At 50.0% G+C, this 15,621-nt stretch overlaps 1 protein-coding gene across 1 annotated transcript; it reads left to right on the top strand.

Annotated features, from left to right (window-relative positions):
* The first annotated feature begins 4,759 nt into the window (after positions 1–4,759).
* On the top strand, positions 4,760–14,097 carry YWHAH-AS1 (YWHAH antisense RNA 1). The gene is made up of 2 exons (XM_009438240.4): positions 4,760–5,737; positions 9,224–14,097. The coding sequence occupies exons 1-2, from the start codon at positions 5,386–5,388 to the stop codon at positions 9,553–9,555; spliced, it is 684 nt and encodes a 227-aa protein (XP_009436515.1). The 5' UTR covers positions 4,760–5,385; the 3' UTR covers positions 9,556–14,097.
* The last annotated feature ends 1,524 nt before the right edge of the window (positions 14,098–15,621 follow it).

Genomic DNA, 15,621 nt, shown 5'->3' with positions numbered 1-15,621 from the left:
CCAGGCTGAACTTTCTCTTGTGGCAAAGAGCTGGGGTGGCCCAACTGGCTGGTCACTGAGCCCCTCCCAATCCTGGCTGGTATTGGATACTGAGGGTCCCTTGTGCCAGGCCCTGGGCTGGGCTGCCCGACAAGCTAGGAAAATGATGATTAAAACAAGGCCCCCACTTGATTTCAACATGCCAAGGGCAGTGCAGGAGAGGGGGCCTTGGGCTCGCTGATAATTTTATTGAGCATCTACTGCATGCTCAGCCCACAGGGATAAGCTGGATCTTGAAGGAGAGTCAGGAAAAAGATTAAGGCCTGGGGTACAGCATGGGCAAAGGCTTGGCAGTGACCTGGGAGATGGTGAGAAGAGAGGCCTAAGAATGGGAAGTGAGGTTGGGTAAAACAAGATTACGGAGTGTTTTAAATGCCAGGCCGAAGATTGGAGGCTTCATCCTTAGGTAATTGGGAAGCCATATTTCAGGCCTGGAATCTTGCTCTAGAGAGTAAGACGTGTTCGAAGGGAGAAGGGAGGGAACTGGAGACCAGGCCTTTTCTGGACCTGTTTTCCATCTGGTGAGTTGGACTTAACTGTTTCAAGGACTTTAGAATAGATATCCACATGCTGAAATGTCAGAGCTGGCAGGACCCTTAGAATCGCCCCTGTCTAACCCCTTATCCTGAATAACGGGAAACTGAGGTCTGAGGGAAAGGAGGGGCCGGCCCTAGTTTGCACAGCGAGTGAGCAGAGCTGGGGTCTCCATACCAGCTTTCCTGCCTCCCAGGCCTTCCTCTTCCTGCTATGATGCTGAAACGATCACACTTTTGGGGGCCCATGAAACAGGATTTGAATGTGGGTCTGGGAGGAGGCCACTACCCCAGGCTTCACCATGCTTTGAAGAGTCACCTTTGCTGTTGGAATCGAGGTTAACAAACCAGGCTGATCTTTCCCCTAGTGAATATATTTAAAGAGCATGCTAGATAGTAATGAATCATCCACTCCACCCCCCGTAAGGATGGGGTCCCAGTGAGAGATGGGAGGAGGGCCAGCCCTGGATGGGGGGACCTCCTCAGTTCCTTCTAGCTCTTAGAGGGCTTAGAGCCCTTCCAGCTTTTCTGATGAGGTTGGACTAAGATTGATTTCAAAACAGTGAAAATTAGGTAGAGCTGGAGCATTCTAAATAATTGATTTCTGACATGTGTAAAGGACACTCTGGTTCTCCCATGAAGCTTTTCTTCTCACCAAACTTCCCCGTCTCCTCTTCCTCACCTCCTACCCACCCATCAGCTCAGTGTGCTCTCGCCCTGTCCCTACTCCTCCACCGTGGCCACCAGAGCCCTCCTTGTTGTCAAAGCCAAGGAGGCTTCATAGTGCCCACCTCCCTGGTCCTCTTGGCTGGACTGGGCACGACTGCTCACCCTTCCTTGACCGACTCTCCCAGCTTCCCTTCTGCTGCTCCGGCCGTTGCTCTTCTATTTGCTGTATGGGCTTGTCTTCTAGCCTACCCCAAAATCCTAGGGTTCCTCAGGGCTTTGTCCGAAGCCCTCTTCACACACTGCCCTATCCTTGGTGACCCCATCCTCATGCACTCTAAGGAACCATCTACCATGTTCCTAGCACCAGGCAAGGTGCTTTGCAGAAACGGGCTTTTTTTTTTCCCTCAAGATACCCCTGTAAGGCTGGTCCGATTTCCTTTCCTGTTTTTTTGTTTGTTGGCTTTTGTTTTGTTTTGAGATAGAGTCTCACCCATTCACCCAGGCTGGAGTGCAATAGTGCTCTCTTAGCTCACTGCAACCTCTGCCTCCCAGGTTCAAGCGATCCTCCTGCCTCAGCCTCCCAAGTAGCTGGGGCTACAAGGCGCACATCACCACACCCAGCTAATTTTTTCAGAGAAAATTATTTAAACTCTTGTGCCTCATCTGTTAAATGGATTTTTTAGTCTTTTTTTTTTGTTTTTTTTTTCTCTAAGAGATGGAGTCTCGCTCTGTTGCCCAGACTGGAGTGCAGTGGCACAATCTTGGCTCACTGCAATCTCTGCCTCCCAGGTTCAAGCTATTCTCCTGCCTCAGCCTCCCGAGTAGCTAGGACTGCAGGCATGCACCACCAAGCCCAGCTAATTTTTTTGTGTGTATTTTTAATAGAAAGAGATTTCACCAGGTTGGCCAGGCTGGTCTTGAACTCCTGACCTCAAATGTACCTCCTGCCTCGGCCTCCCAGTGTGCTGGGATTACAGGCATGAGCCACTGCGCCCAGCCAGTTTTTAAAATTTGTTTGTTTAATAGAGCTAAGGTTTTGCCATGTTGCCCAGGCTGGTCTTGAACTCCTGTACTCAAGCTATCCACCCGCCTCGGCCTCCCAAGTGATGGCACTACAGGCGTGAGCCACCGAGCCCGGCCTCCTTCCCATTTTACAGATAAGCAAACTGACACAGAGCTGTCCCATGGTTTAAACAAAGTCACACACCTGGGAATGGGCAAAGCAAGGATTCAAACTCAGATCCGTCAGACAAAGTCTGAGGGCCTCACACTGCCCCGTGGTGTCAGCTGAGAAGAGCTCAAAGTGTGACTCCCCTGTTGGGGTCACTCAGATTATACAAAGCATACATAAGCCTCCCACCACGTGGCCTACACACTCTTCCCGGCACACATCTTCTTTGCCCTTGGGAGAGAGTTGCTAACGCCCAAGAGCCTCATCAGTAAAAATCAGGGTCACCACCTGGGACAGGTCACGTACTCCCAAGGCTCTACGTCCTATCGATAAACAGGGCCTTTGAACAACGTCAAAGACAGCACCTGAGTGAGGTGAGGGAGGTCAATGGTTAATGTCAAACACACTTTGTTGCCTCAGGGCTCAGAGCAGGTCCCCAGTAGAGGAGCCAAGTCTGGGTCTTCACCTGGTACAGGGTCTCACTCGGGGAACAGAACAAACCCCCCCCCCCCCGCCCCGGGTTCCTGAACACACGTGTGTGGTGTGATTTGAGAAAGAACATGGTTCTTGTCTTGGGTTCAAATCCTACCCTGCCAGTGCACCAGCTGAGTACCCTCCGGCAAGTCACTTGTAAAAAGGGACCAATAGCCTGGCACAGTGGCTCATGCCTGTAATCCCAGAGATTTGGGAGGCCGAGGTGGAAGGATCACATGAGGCCAAGAGTTCAAAACCAGCCTGGGCAACATGGCAAAACCCCAGTTCTACAGAAAACAAAATACACACACACACACACACACACACACACACACACACACATTTTATTTTTTTTTTATTTTTTTTTTAATGAAGTGTGTCTCTGTCACCGAGGCTGGAGTGCAGTGGCATGATCTCAGTTCACTGCAACCTCCGCCTCCCAGGTTCATCAAGCAATTCTCCTGCCTTGGCCTCCCGAGTAGTTGGGACTACAAAAAATATTTTTAAAAAAGAAAAACTGGCCAGCCGTGGTGGCTCATGCCTGTAATCCCAACCCTTTGGGAGGCCAAGGCGGGCGGATCACCTGAGGTCAGGAGTTCGAGACCACCTTGGCCAACTTGGCAAAACCCTGTCTCTACTAAAAATACAAAAATTAGCGGGGTGTGTTGGTATGCGCCTGTAATCCCAGCTACTCAGGAGGCTGAGACAGGAGAATTGCTTAAACCCGGGCGGCAGAGGTTGCAGTGAGCTGAGATCGCACCATTGTACTCCATCCAGCCTGGGCGTCAGAGTGAGTCTCCATCTCAAAAAAAAAAAAAAGGTCAGGCATGTTGGCTCATGCCTGTAATCCCAGCACTTAGGGAGGCCAAGGTGGGTGGATCACCTGAGGTCAGGAGTTTGAGACCAGCCTGACCAACATGGTGAAACCCCATCTGTACTAAAAATACAAAAAATTAGCTGGGTGTGGTGGCAGGCACCTGTAATCCCAGCTACTCAGGAGGCTGAGGCAGGAGAATCGCTTGAATCCCGGAGGCAGAGGTTGTAGTGAACCGAGATCACACCATTGCAGGGCAACCTGGACAACAAGGCTCAAAAAAAAAAAAAAATTCCTCACTTGCATCCCACCCTGAGCTAGTGGTCACGACTGCTCCTCACGTGGGACTGCATTTCTAAAGCATTGCCAGAATCCTCCACCAGAGCCCAGTGAATAGATGACCCAGAAAAGGCACATCCTGGTTTTTTTGTTTTTTTGTTTTTTGTTTTTCCACTCATGGATACTCTGAGACACTTACTCTGAGCTGCTGAGAAGTCTGGACACCAAGGGACATATTACAAAGGAGACGTGATGTTGTTCTGGAGAGATGGCGTTTGCAATGTTGGCATGGTTACCATCTTGAGCTGGAGCAGCCGCCTGTCCACAAATTATTAATAATGTCACCCAGATAGGATTTTAACTTTTTCTCCCACTGTAGGCCACCTGCAGCCAAGGTGACCTTGCTGACCCAGCCAATGATAATAAAACCACCAGCAATAACATCGACAGCGGCTCTTGTTTTTTGTTTTTTGTTTTTTGTTTTTTTTTAAGACAGAGTTTTGCTCTTGTTGCCCGGGCTAGAGTGCAATGGCGCGATCTCGGCTCCCCGCAACCTCCGCCTCCCAGGTTCAAGCAATTCTCCTGCCTCAGCCTCCAGAGTAGTTGAGATTACAGGCATGCACCACCATGCTCCGCTAATTTTGTATTTTTAGTAGAGACAGGGTTTCTCCATGTTGAGGCTGGTCTCAAACTCCTGACCTCAGATGATCCGCCCGCCTCAGCCTCCCAAAGTGCTGGGATTACAGGCGTGAGCCACTGCACCCGGTTCGACTCTTGTTTTTTAATCACTTACCCTCTGCCTGATTTCAGGATGAACACTTTACTCTCATATTATCTCCCCACATCCTCACTCAGAAGGAGGCTGTTAGCCCCACTATATGTATGAGGAAACTGAGGCCTAGAAGAGTCAGATTCTTGCAATCATCTGAAGCCTTCCCCATTCACCCCAACTTTGCACCATCTACTTTGACCCCAGTATCCTTTTGCTGACACCAAATCTCACCCCCTGTGTCTTAACTAAGAGCATCTTGAGCGCAGAGATTTCAGGATCATCTAGAGCCTTCCATCCCTCTTTCAAAGCGCGCCTTGGAAGCAAACCAGCATCCAAGGCAGCTTTTGGCATTAAGAAGTGCAAAAATGTCCTGTTAGCTGCAATCTGTGAGCTGGTTCTATGAGCTGGTGGAGCTCAGAGCCCCAGTCCCAGCACCCGCCCCCCTCCAGCTTGTTCAGAGGAGCTCAGCTCTGGGGGAGAGCTCAAAGCCGACACCTATTGAGTTGCAGTTAAAATGAGGGCGAAAAAGGCTTTTGTTTCAGTTCTGCAGATGGTCTGGGAGTTTGTGTTTCTTAGCAAGAATTTTCTAGATCTTTTGGCTTGAACCATCTGAATAACTGCCTCAAGCTTTTGCATGGTTCCCACTGGGTGGGTTGGGGTGGGAGGGGCTGTCGTGCATGGTCCGGGAAAGCTGGAGAAGGCTGTTCCTTCACCCCGAGCCTTGGATTTCTTATCTGTGAAATGGGAGGCTGCAATGATGAATGGCAAAGTACCTTTTTTTTTCAGCTCTGAAAGTCTAGGATATTTTGCCACTGGAAGACCAGCAGACAATGTCATGACAACGCAAGAGGATACAATAGGGCTGCTTCAAAAGACAAGTCTTTGGACCATGTCAAGACCTGGAGCGAAGAAGGTAATGAACTCCTACTTTATAGCAGGCTGTGGGCCAGCAGTTTGCTACTACGCTGTCTCTTGGTTAAGGCAAGGTCAGTATTATTGTTTTGATTTTACAGATGAGGAAACTGAGTCCCAGGGAGGTTAAGTGTCTTGCCCAGCCACAGCACAGAGAGCAGGGGCTCTGCTCCATCTTCACCATTCTTCCCACCACTGCCCCTGACCTTCAGAGAGTCTGAGAACATTCTTGTAGCTGTTGAGCTATGAGCATAACTGTCATCAGCTGCTGCTGAAACTGTACCCTGAGAAGCAAGGGAGAGGGTCACTGAATTTTCACCATGGTTCTCTGCCAGGCAACTATGCTGAAAAACATCTTTTCCTCCCCAGTATGTTAGTAGGAGGCAAGCAGATTGTTATAGCCTTCTGTCTTCTTGTAGATAATGGTGGCAGGCTGGCCCTGACTCAGGAGATAAAGGGATCTGAGAGGACCACAGCCACATGAGAAGGCCAACTCCTGTAGGAGGCTGGCTGGCCTCTGCAGAGACAGCACTGAGCTGCCCCTGGGGTCGTGGGTAGGACCCATTCCCTCGTTAAAGATATAAACTCCTCTACCTGGCCCTTCATAACCTGCCCGTGGCCCATTTTCTCAAGGTCATCACCCACTCCCTGGACACATTAGGCCCACCAGGTTCCCAGATTCTGCCCATGAGTTTCCAGAATGTCCTTTCCCATCCCTCCACCCCATTCTCTTCTTCTTACATTCCTTTAATACCCAGCCAAAATCTTACCTCCTCTAAAGAGCCTTCCCAGTTTCTCCAACAAGAAGTACTCTCGCCTTCCACCTACTCCCACTGTGACTCTGGTATCCACTGTCTGCCTAGAGTGACATTGGTAGGAATGTCTGTGGCTTGCTACTGGGCATCAAGCACTATGTTATGTCATTTAATGCAGTATAAGATCTCATTTAATATGGGAGCTATTCTTCTTACACCCATTAAACAGATGGAAAAATTAAAGCTCAGGAAGGCATCCTCTTACCCAAAGTCATGCTGCTATTAGATGAAGAATTAGGATTTGAACCCAGGTCTTTCTGACTATAAGGTTCACACTCTTTGTTACTTACACCTTCTGCTTCCCACTTCCTTAGGAAGCAGCCATTTCCTTTGTAATAGACTGTAAGCACTGGAGAATGGGGCCTGTGTTTCATTCACCATCTGAGCCCCTGGGATGCCTGGCTGAGTGTCCTGGATCCAGGTGCTGCTCCATGAATGCTGAATTGAATTTGGTTACACCTTCTGCGTATTACAAAACTCCCATCACCAGAGCCCCCTTTGTGAATGGCCAAGATCTTTTGTCCTCTCCCCTTCCACCCCAGGAAGGGGGAACACCTGAAACCAGCTGACAGCTAACATTAAGTGACAGCTGAGTGAAAGGCAAGAAAAGGGAGGGAGCAAGGGGGAAGGCAGGCAGGATTGCAGAAGCCGGGAGGGAGCTCAGAGGAGGAGGAGGGCTGTCCTGCTGAATCTGGCCAGCTTGCAGTTACTTAGAGTACAAGATCTGGAGTTACCAGACCCAGCCTCAAATCCTAGCTCTTCCACAGTAACTGGGGAAACCTGGGCAAGTTGTTGGACCTGAGTTTCAGTTTTCTTTTCCATAAAATGGGCATGTCGGGGTGGGTGGGCGGTGCGGTGGGGGGAGAATAAAAAGGGCATGTCACTGTCCTCACTAGACCTCTTCATTCAGGAGGAATGAGGTTGTGTCTGAGGGAGGGAGGGAGTGCTGCCTACGGGGATGTTACCTACTTGAAATGGGGACAGTTGGAGGACCAGCACAACCTGAAATGGCTTCACCATGAAGTCATTGAGCCCTGAAGGCCTGGGGCAGCAGGGAACTCACAGAATCACAGACCCATGATAAAGATCTTGGAGACAATTCAGTTTGGCTTTCTTACTCCAAGAGGCAGCACAGCATGGTGGACTGATGGGAAGCTCTGCCAGCAACGGGTTGTTCCCAAATCCTGGGCCCCACTTGCTAATTGTGTAGCCTTGTGCATGCCACTTTGTCGGTCTCAGACCGCTGGTTCCTTATCTTCTTTTTTTTTTTTTTTTGAGACAGTGTCTCGCATGTTGCCCAGGCCGGAGTACATTGGCGTGATTTCAGCTCACTGCAAACTCCGCCTCCCAGATTCAAGCAATTCTTTTGCCCCAGCCTCCTGAGTAGCTGGGATTATAGGCATGTACCACCATGCCCGGCTAATTTTTGTATTTTTTGTATGGACGTGGTCTCACCATGTTGGCTAGGCTGGTCTCAAACTCCTGACCTCAAGTGATCCACCTGCCTCAGCCTCCCAAAGTGCTGGGATTACAGGCGTGAGCCATCGCGCCTGTCCTGGTTCTTCATCTTTAATATGAAATTCAAAGTAGTTCCTTTGCCACAGCACTACTGGGAGGATCAGAGACCCAGACAATAACAGCTGGTCATTCGCTGGCCCTGTGGGAACTGAGGCTCAGAGAGGGAAAGTAATTCACCCATGGTCACACAGCAGGTTAGCGAAATCAAGCCTATGCCCAGGCCTCCCAAAGCCCAACCCTGGGCTAATCATCAGACAGCTGTGGCCTTATCGCAAAGAAGGCTGAGACTACCCTTGGACATGCAGCCAAGGAACTCATACTGGGAATCACTGGTGGGATTCCGTATCTCACTGAGCTGAAATAATTGCTTGGGTTGCCTGTGGATGGAGTATGGCAAAAAGCCCAAGTCAGAGCCTAGGGTCACATGTCCAACCTGGGGTCTAATCCACAGTATAACCCTGGCCATGTCGGGTCACCTCTCTCACCTCTCTGAGCCTCAGTAGATTCTCTGCTTACAAAATGGGAGCAAGAATTCCTGGCAGTGCAAAGGAATCATGTAAGACACAGACTATTTCTTTTCTTTTCCTTTCTCTCTCTCTCTCTTTCTTTTTCTTTCCTTCCTTCCATCCTTCCTTCCCTTTCTTTTCTTTCCTTCTTTCTTTCCTTCCTTTCTTTCCTTTCCTTCCTTTTTTTTTTTTTTTTTAGACAAGGTCTTCCTGTGTCACCCAGGCTGAGTGCAGTGGTGCAATCCTGGCTCACTGCAGCCTTGACCTCCTGGACTCAAGTGATCCTCCCACTTCAGCCTCCCAAGTAGTTGGGACTGACTACAGGTGTGCACCACTACGCCTGGCTAATTTTCTATTTTTTGTAGAGACAGGGTCTCAGTATGTTGCCTTGGCTGGTATTGAACTCCTAGATGCAAGTGATCCTCTCGCCTCAGCCTCCCAAAGTGCTGGGATTACAGGTGTGAGCCACCATGTGTGGCCCAGAGCTATTTTCATAGCAGCTACCCATGAGCTCCCACTAGGCACCTCACTATGCATCCAGCCTGTGCTGTCACTAGCAATGGCTTCATTTAGTCCTCACAACAGCCCTGCGTGGTGGAAACCTAATTTGTAGATAAATGTCTACGAACAGGTAGAACCAGGATCCGACCTCAAAAGGTATTCTCTATGTCTATTCCCTCACCCCTCCTCTTTCCCTACCTAACTTGGGCTCCTTCTTCAGGTTTCAGTATCAACCTGACTTCTTTTGGAAGGATCCCTTGGCCTCACGCTGGAGTGGGCACCTGCCCTAGCCCACAGAGCTGGGTTTCTCCCTTTCTTCAATCACACAGGGAGCACCACTATGCAAAGACCTCATCACATTCACAGCTGTCTCCGCAGAGCCTCGCACTGTGCTTGGCATATAGCAGGTGCTCAATAAATATCTGCCAAATGACTGAATGCATCTCGCCAGCCTCAGGATGCCACCAGGCCCTGAGGGAGCCAGGAAGATCAGAGGAAAGCTTTTGGATTCCTGCCACACCTTACATTAGCAACATCTTCTCCGAGTCCTGACAGCCAGCCTCCTGGGACACCATTCAAGCCAGCTGAATTCCGGTCACTGCTTCACCTTGGAAAGGCATCCGCAGCCCTCACCAAGCGGCCCCGTAATTGACGTCACAGCGGGGCCAGGAGCTGCCCTGTTAATATTTAATGTGGCCTTCACTGCGGCAAAATGCAGCCTCTAAGAGCTGGAGGGGCCGTGCAGAGTCTCCATGGGGTTGTGAGGAGGGCACAGAAGGGAAAGGGCTTTATAAACCATAAAGCGCCCAACAGATGAGTATTCTGCCGACCCATTTCAGTCCCTGGCTTAACTCAGAAAGAGCCGGGGCTGCACATGCCTGCAGTGGGACAAGAAGACTGCTGACCAAGCCCGAACACTAAATCAATGGGGGATTAGGGGCTCCCGGGTACATTCCATTGAGACAGCGGGAGAGCAGAGCACTGGCGCCAGCCCAACCTGGACTCCACTCCAGGTTTGCCCCCTGCACAGCTGTGTGACTGGGTCAGCAAGTGCACTGCTGAGCCTCAGTCCCCCTTATCTGTGAAATGGGAATGATGCTTTCCTTGTAGCACTGCTGTGAAGATTCAATGAAACGAGTGATGCCGAAGACCTAGCTTCACCCATCACAGGCTGTCAACACAGGCTGAGACCCTTCTCCAAAACCAGGCCTGGGACCTGAGGTTGGAGAGAGGAGACACGGGGTCCCTTCAGGCATTCACTGGGCAGAGTGATGGTGGGAGGGAAGAAGGAGCAAGGAGGCACAGGAAGGATGACCTGGGAGCCAAGCATCTCAGGTTTGGACTTTTCACCCTGGTGGGCCCATGCCAGGAGAGGTATCAGAGAGAGGATGGGCGGAGGGCCCCAGGATGGCAGAAGCAGAAGGGCCCTCATGGACAATCTCTCTGATCATCTGACCCCTTTGTTTGGCAGATGAGCATCTGGGAGGGAGTAAACCATGCCAGGGGCTCACATGGCACAGCTGGGGTCTGACTGGCCTGCAGCCCTCTGGGGCTTCATCAGCTGGGGTTTATCCAAGGCCACATGCCTAGTTGGGGAGGCAGATGTGTTGGAAGACATGATGCAATGGCCCCATTCCTGGTGGTGACCTCCACTTCTTTGGCCAGGACAATCGGAGGAACCTCATCCCCCGCCCCTTCCTGGTCTCCCTCCAGTCTATTTTCCCACAAATCCTGGGAGCTTCCCAAAATGTAAATCTGACCTTGTCCTCACCCTGCTTAAAACCTTTCCATGATCCCACACTTAAGGTCTCCAGAGAAAATACAGGAGGCTCAGTTAAAACTGAATTTCAAGCTGGGTATGGTGGCACACACCCGTAGTGCTACTCAACAGGCTGAGGCAGGAAGATCGCTTGAGGCCAGGAGTTTGAGGCCAGCCTGGGCAACATAGTGTGACCCTGTCTTAAAAAAAAAACAAAACTGAATTTCAGATAAACAATGAATAATATTTTAGTATAGGAATGTCCCAGAAATTGCATACACATACTACAGAAATTATTTGTTGTTCATATGAAATCCAAATTTAACAGGACAACCTGTATTTTAATTTGCTAAATCTGGTGTTCCTACATACATTGCCCTCAGGAAAAAGGACCCAGCCTTTTTTTTTCTTCCTTTCTCTTTGAGACGGAGTCTCAAAGCCTGTCGCCCAGGCTGGAGTGCAGTGACACCATCTCAGCTCACTGCAAGCTCCGCCTCCCAGGTTTAAGCATTTCTCCTGCCTCAGCCTCTTGAGTAGCTGAGACTACAGGCGTGCACCACCATGCCCAACTAATGTTTGTATTTATAGTGGAGATAGAATTTCACCATGTTAGCCAGGCTGGTCTCGAACTCCTGGCCTCAAGTGATCTGCTTGTCTTGGCCTCCCAAAGTGCTGGGATTACAGGTGTGAGCCACCGCGCCTGGCCAGGAAAAAGGATGAAGTCTTTAGTTAGCCCATGAGACCAGTTTGGCCCTGAGCTCATCCCTCCACTCTCTTCCACATGGACCCTCTGCTTCAGACACAGCTCGTTGCCTTTACTTGAGAAACTCAAGCCCTCCCTCCCCTCTGTCCTTTGCAGATGTCCTTTCATTGGAACCCTCTTGGTATCATCTCCTCCTCCCAGTGCCCCACTGTGCTTGACCTGACTCATCCTCAGGCCTCTGAAGCATCATCACTTCCTTTCAAGGCCTGTGTTGTGTCTCCTCTGGATCCGCACAGTGCCTCTCTCTGTCTGTCCCGTTCACGTGGTGTATGTAGGGGTTCAGCAAACATTTGTTGCAGTGAATTACTAAATTCCACAGCCGCTTACACTTTTCCTATCAACAGTTTCCCCTCCTTCAGCCAAATCCTATGTGCCCCTCAAAGCCCTGTTGGAACCCCATCTCCTCCAGGCCTTCCCTGAGCCCCACAGTCCTCCCAGCTCTTTTCTTCTGAGATGCATCTGGTATGTCTCAGTCACATCCGGGGCAGCAAGCAATCTTTTTATCCCATAAGCTTGGCAAGATCAGCAACCCTCAGACTCCCCAGCTATGACCTGTGGTGCTGAGCACTGTGCCTTCCTGCCAGACAGTGCTCAACAAACGCTGGTGAGCTTGGGGGAAGCCAAGCTGAGCTCCTGTGTTGGCCTCTCCTCCCTGCCACTGGCCAATAACCAAAATCCTAACCCAGCCTTGAAGCAAAGCATCTTACATCCTGTATTCCTGTAAGGAGCCAGGGAGACATCCTTAGTTCCCACTTTACAGGACAGGAAACTAAGGGAGTAGAGGAACCCATTTGTATTAGGGTTCTCTAGAGGGACATAATTAATGGCATATATATATATGTGTATATGTGTATATATATGTATATATATGGGTGTATGTATATATATGTGTGTATATATATATAAAGGGGAGTTTATTACATATTAACTCACATGATCACAAGGTCCCACGATAGGCCGTCTGCAGGCTGAGGAGCAAGGAGAGCCAGTCCCAGTTTCAAAACTGAAGAACTTGGAGTCCGATGTTCGAGGGCAGGAAGCATCCAGCACACGAGAAAGATGTAGGCTGGGAGGCTAGACCAGTCTCTCTTTTACATTTTTTCTGCCTGTTTTAGCAGCACTGGCAGCTGATTAGATGGTGCCCACCCAGGTTAAAGGTGGGTCTGCCTTTCCCAGCCCACTGAGTCAAATGTTAATATCCTTTAGCAACACTCTCACAGACACACCCAGGATCAATACTTTGTATTCTTCAGTCCAATCAAGTTGACACTCAGTATCAACCATCACACCATTGTTCAAGGCTCAGGTCTCTGGATGCCATCCTAACCCAGGGTCTTTGCAGATGCTCTTCCTCTGCCCGGAACACTCTTCCCAGAGATCTTGACATGGATGATGTCGCAGATTAAAGATGGCCACATAGGCCAGGCATGGTGGCTGACACCTGTAATCCCAGCACTTTGGGAGGCCAAGGCAGGAAAACAGCCCCAGGCATGAGTTCAAGACCAGTCTGGGCAGCATAGTGAGACCCCCATTGCTACAAAAAATAAGAAAAAAATAGCCAGGCAGGGTGGCACACTCCTGTAGTCCCAGCTACTCAAGAGGCTCAAGTGGGAGGATTGCTTGAGATGAGGAGTTTGAGGATGCAGTGAACTATGATTGTGTTGCTACAGTCCTGCCTGGGCAACAGGGCAAGACGCTATCTCTACAAAAACAGTTTTTTAATTAACTAGGTGTTGTGGTGCATGCCTACTCAGGAGGCCAAGGCAGGAGGATTGTTTGAGCCTGGGAGCTTGAGGATGCAGTGAGCCATGATCGTGCCAGTGTACTCCAGCGTGGGGAATGGAGTGAGACCCTGTCTCAAAAAATTAAAAAAAAAAAGATTTCATACTAATCACAACTTTGGTACACCTCAAAATCATTTTTGTTACTCTCTGCAATATGGATCGTGTCTCTTTTTATATAAAATATAATATCTATACATTTATAAATTTATAAAATACAAAGATGGAGTTTCACCATGTTGGCCAGGCTGTTCTTGAACTCCTGGCCTCAAATGATCTGCCCACCCTGGCCTCCCAAAGTTCTGGGATTACAGGTGTGAGCCTCCACACCCGGCCGATCATGTCTCATAAATAAGGCCACAAATACTTTGCTGCTCCCCTCACATCAAGAAGTGGCATCCCTTTCCCTGCCCTTTGGATCTGGGCTGGGCTTGTGACTTGCTCTGACAACAGAATGTGGCAGAAGTGACCCTTTATGAGTTCAGGAGCTTAGGCCGCAAGAGATCTTGCAAGCTTGTGCCTTCCCCCTCTTGGAATGCTGCTCCTAGACCACCACATAAGGCAGCTGGTCTACCAGCGGGAGGATGGGAGGCCGCGTGATAGGGATCTGAGACACCCCGGCCAACAGCCAGCACCAACCACCAGATGTGTGTGAGAGGCCTTCTTGGACCTTCCAGCTCAGCTGTGACTCCAGCTGAATGCAGCTGCCATGTGTGACCAGGAGAAACGGGCAGAGGAACCACTCAGGCCAACCAGACTCATAAAAAATAATAAATGGTTGTTGTAAGCCACTAGGTTTGGGGGTTTGTTAGGTGGCTATAGATAACCAAGATAACTGCCTCCTCCTCATTCAGGTGCCTGCTCCCTTCCCCTTCAGTCCCTTCCCTTCCCCCTCAAACCCCCACCAATTGCTGTTTATGCCATTATCCTGTTTCATCCTGTCCAAGGCATTTATCACTGTCTGAAACCATGATGTATTCACTTATGGACCTGCAGTGCATTTCCGCCACAAGGCTGCAGTTTCCATGAGGGCAGGGGCCAGAATGGTTTGTTCCCTACCATCTCCCTCGAGCCTGTGTGTGTGGTGTCTGGCACAGAGAAGCTGTGTAATTGTTGATGGAGAGATTGTGTGCCTGCCCCTTGCTGCTGTGGCGCTTGGGGGAGCAGCGTGGCAGGTGGGAACTCCTGCCTGGTTGTGTCTTCCAAAACCAGTGCCCTTGGGAGGGCAGGAGGGCAGGCCAGGTGGCTGGGCTGTGTTTCAGGGGCAAGAGCTTCAGGGAGCCCAAGTTGAGTAGGAAGAAAAGGAAACTGCCAAAATGTTCATTTTCAGCAGGGGCTTAGATTCAGGCCAAGGAAGTTACTGGGGCTTCTCTCCTCCAGGTCAGCTGCAAATTACCAGCAGCCCAGCCACGCCCTTCTGTAAGATCACCAAGCTGAGAAACCGGGCAATGGGAGAGAGTGTTGGGGACACTGAGTCACTTCCCAGGGGCCAACTATTTCCAAGTCCCTCAGAGTCCTCAGAGTCTGCTTTTTCCAGTGCCAAGGAATTGGTCCAGTAGCCACAGCTTCAGTTGAGGAAAAAATGCATACCCGAGAGAAAAAGAATCAGCTCCAGGGTGCCTTTTTCTTTTCTTTTTTCTTTTTTTTTTTTTTTTTTGAGACGGAGTCTCGTTCTGTCACCCAAGCTTGAGTGCAGTGGTGTGATCTCAGCTTACTGCAACCTCCGCCTCCTGGGTTCAAGTGATTCTCCTGCCTCAGCCTCCTGAGTAACTGGGATTACAGGCATGCACCACCACTCCTGGCTAATTTTTGTATTTTTAGTAGAGACAGGATTTCACCATGTTGGTCAGGCTGGTCTCGAACTCCTGACCTTGTGATCCACCCACCTCAGCCTCCCAAACTGCTGGGATTACAGGAGTGATTCCAGGTGCCTCTTTAAGCTATCATTCTGCATTCTGTGGGAACAGAGAGAGCATCACCATAGTTCAAGCCAGGCTACTTTCAGGTTAGGTGGACTTGTGTTGGTATTATGTCTCCATGACTGTGTGACCCTGGGGATGCGGCTTGACCTTCCTGAGCACCAGTTTCTGCATCTATTAGGAGTGGACAGTGAAGACCGAACTCCTAAGGTTGTGATGAGAATTCAGTGAGAACATGCATGCCCAGCACAGCTTCAAGCACACAGAAACAGTAAAACCGATTGCAGGTAAGCTTATGAGTACTTCTTCACCTGTTGGCAAATGGGGGTTGAGGGGAAGAGCAAGGTTTGCAGTTAAAAACAGACCCTTCCTGGAGACCAGGGTCACATTGAGCGG

The sequence above is a fragment of the Pan troglodytes genome, chromosome 23 (genome assembly GCF_028858775.2).
Source record: "Pan troglodytes isolate AG18354 chromosome 23, NHGRI_mPanTro3-v2.0_pri, whole genome shotgun sequence".
Classification (NCBI taxonomy): domain Eukaryota; kingdom Metazoa; phylum Chordata; class Mammalia; order Primates; family Hominidae; genus Pan; species Pan troglodytes.
This window is presented reverse-complemented; position numbering and strand designations above follow the sequence as displayed.

What these genes read in the sequence shown, in the direction of transcription:
- YWHAH-AS1 (XM_009438240.4), top strand. Translation starts at nt 5,386, where the DNA reads ATGGTTCCCACTGGGTGGGTTGGGGTGGGAGGGGCTGTCGTGCATGGT. An exon ending in TGTCTCTTGGTTAAGGCAAG is followed by an intron (nt 5,738 to 9,223) that starts GTCAGTATTATT and finishes CTCCTTCTTCAG; the next exon opens with GTTTCAGTATCAACCTGACT.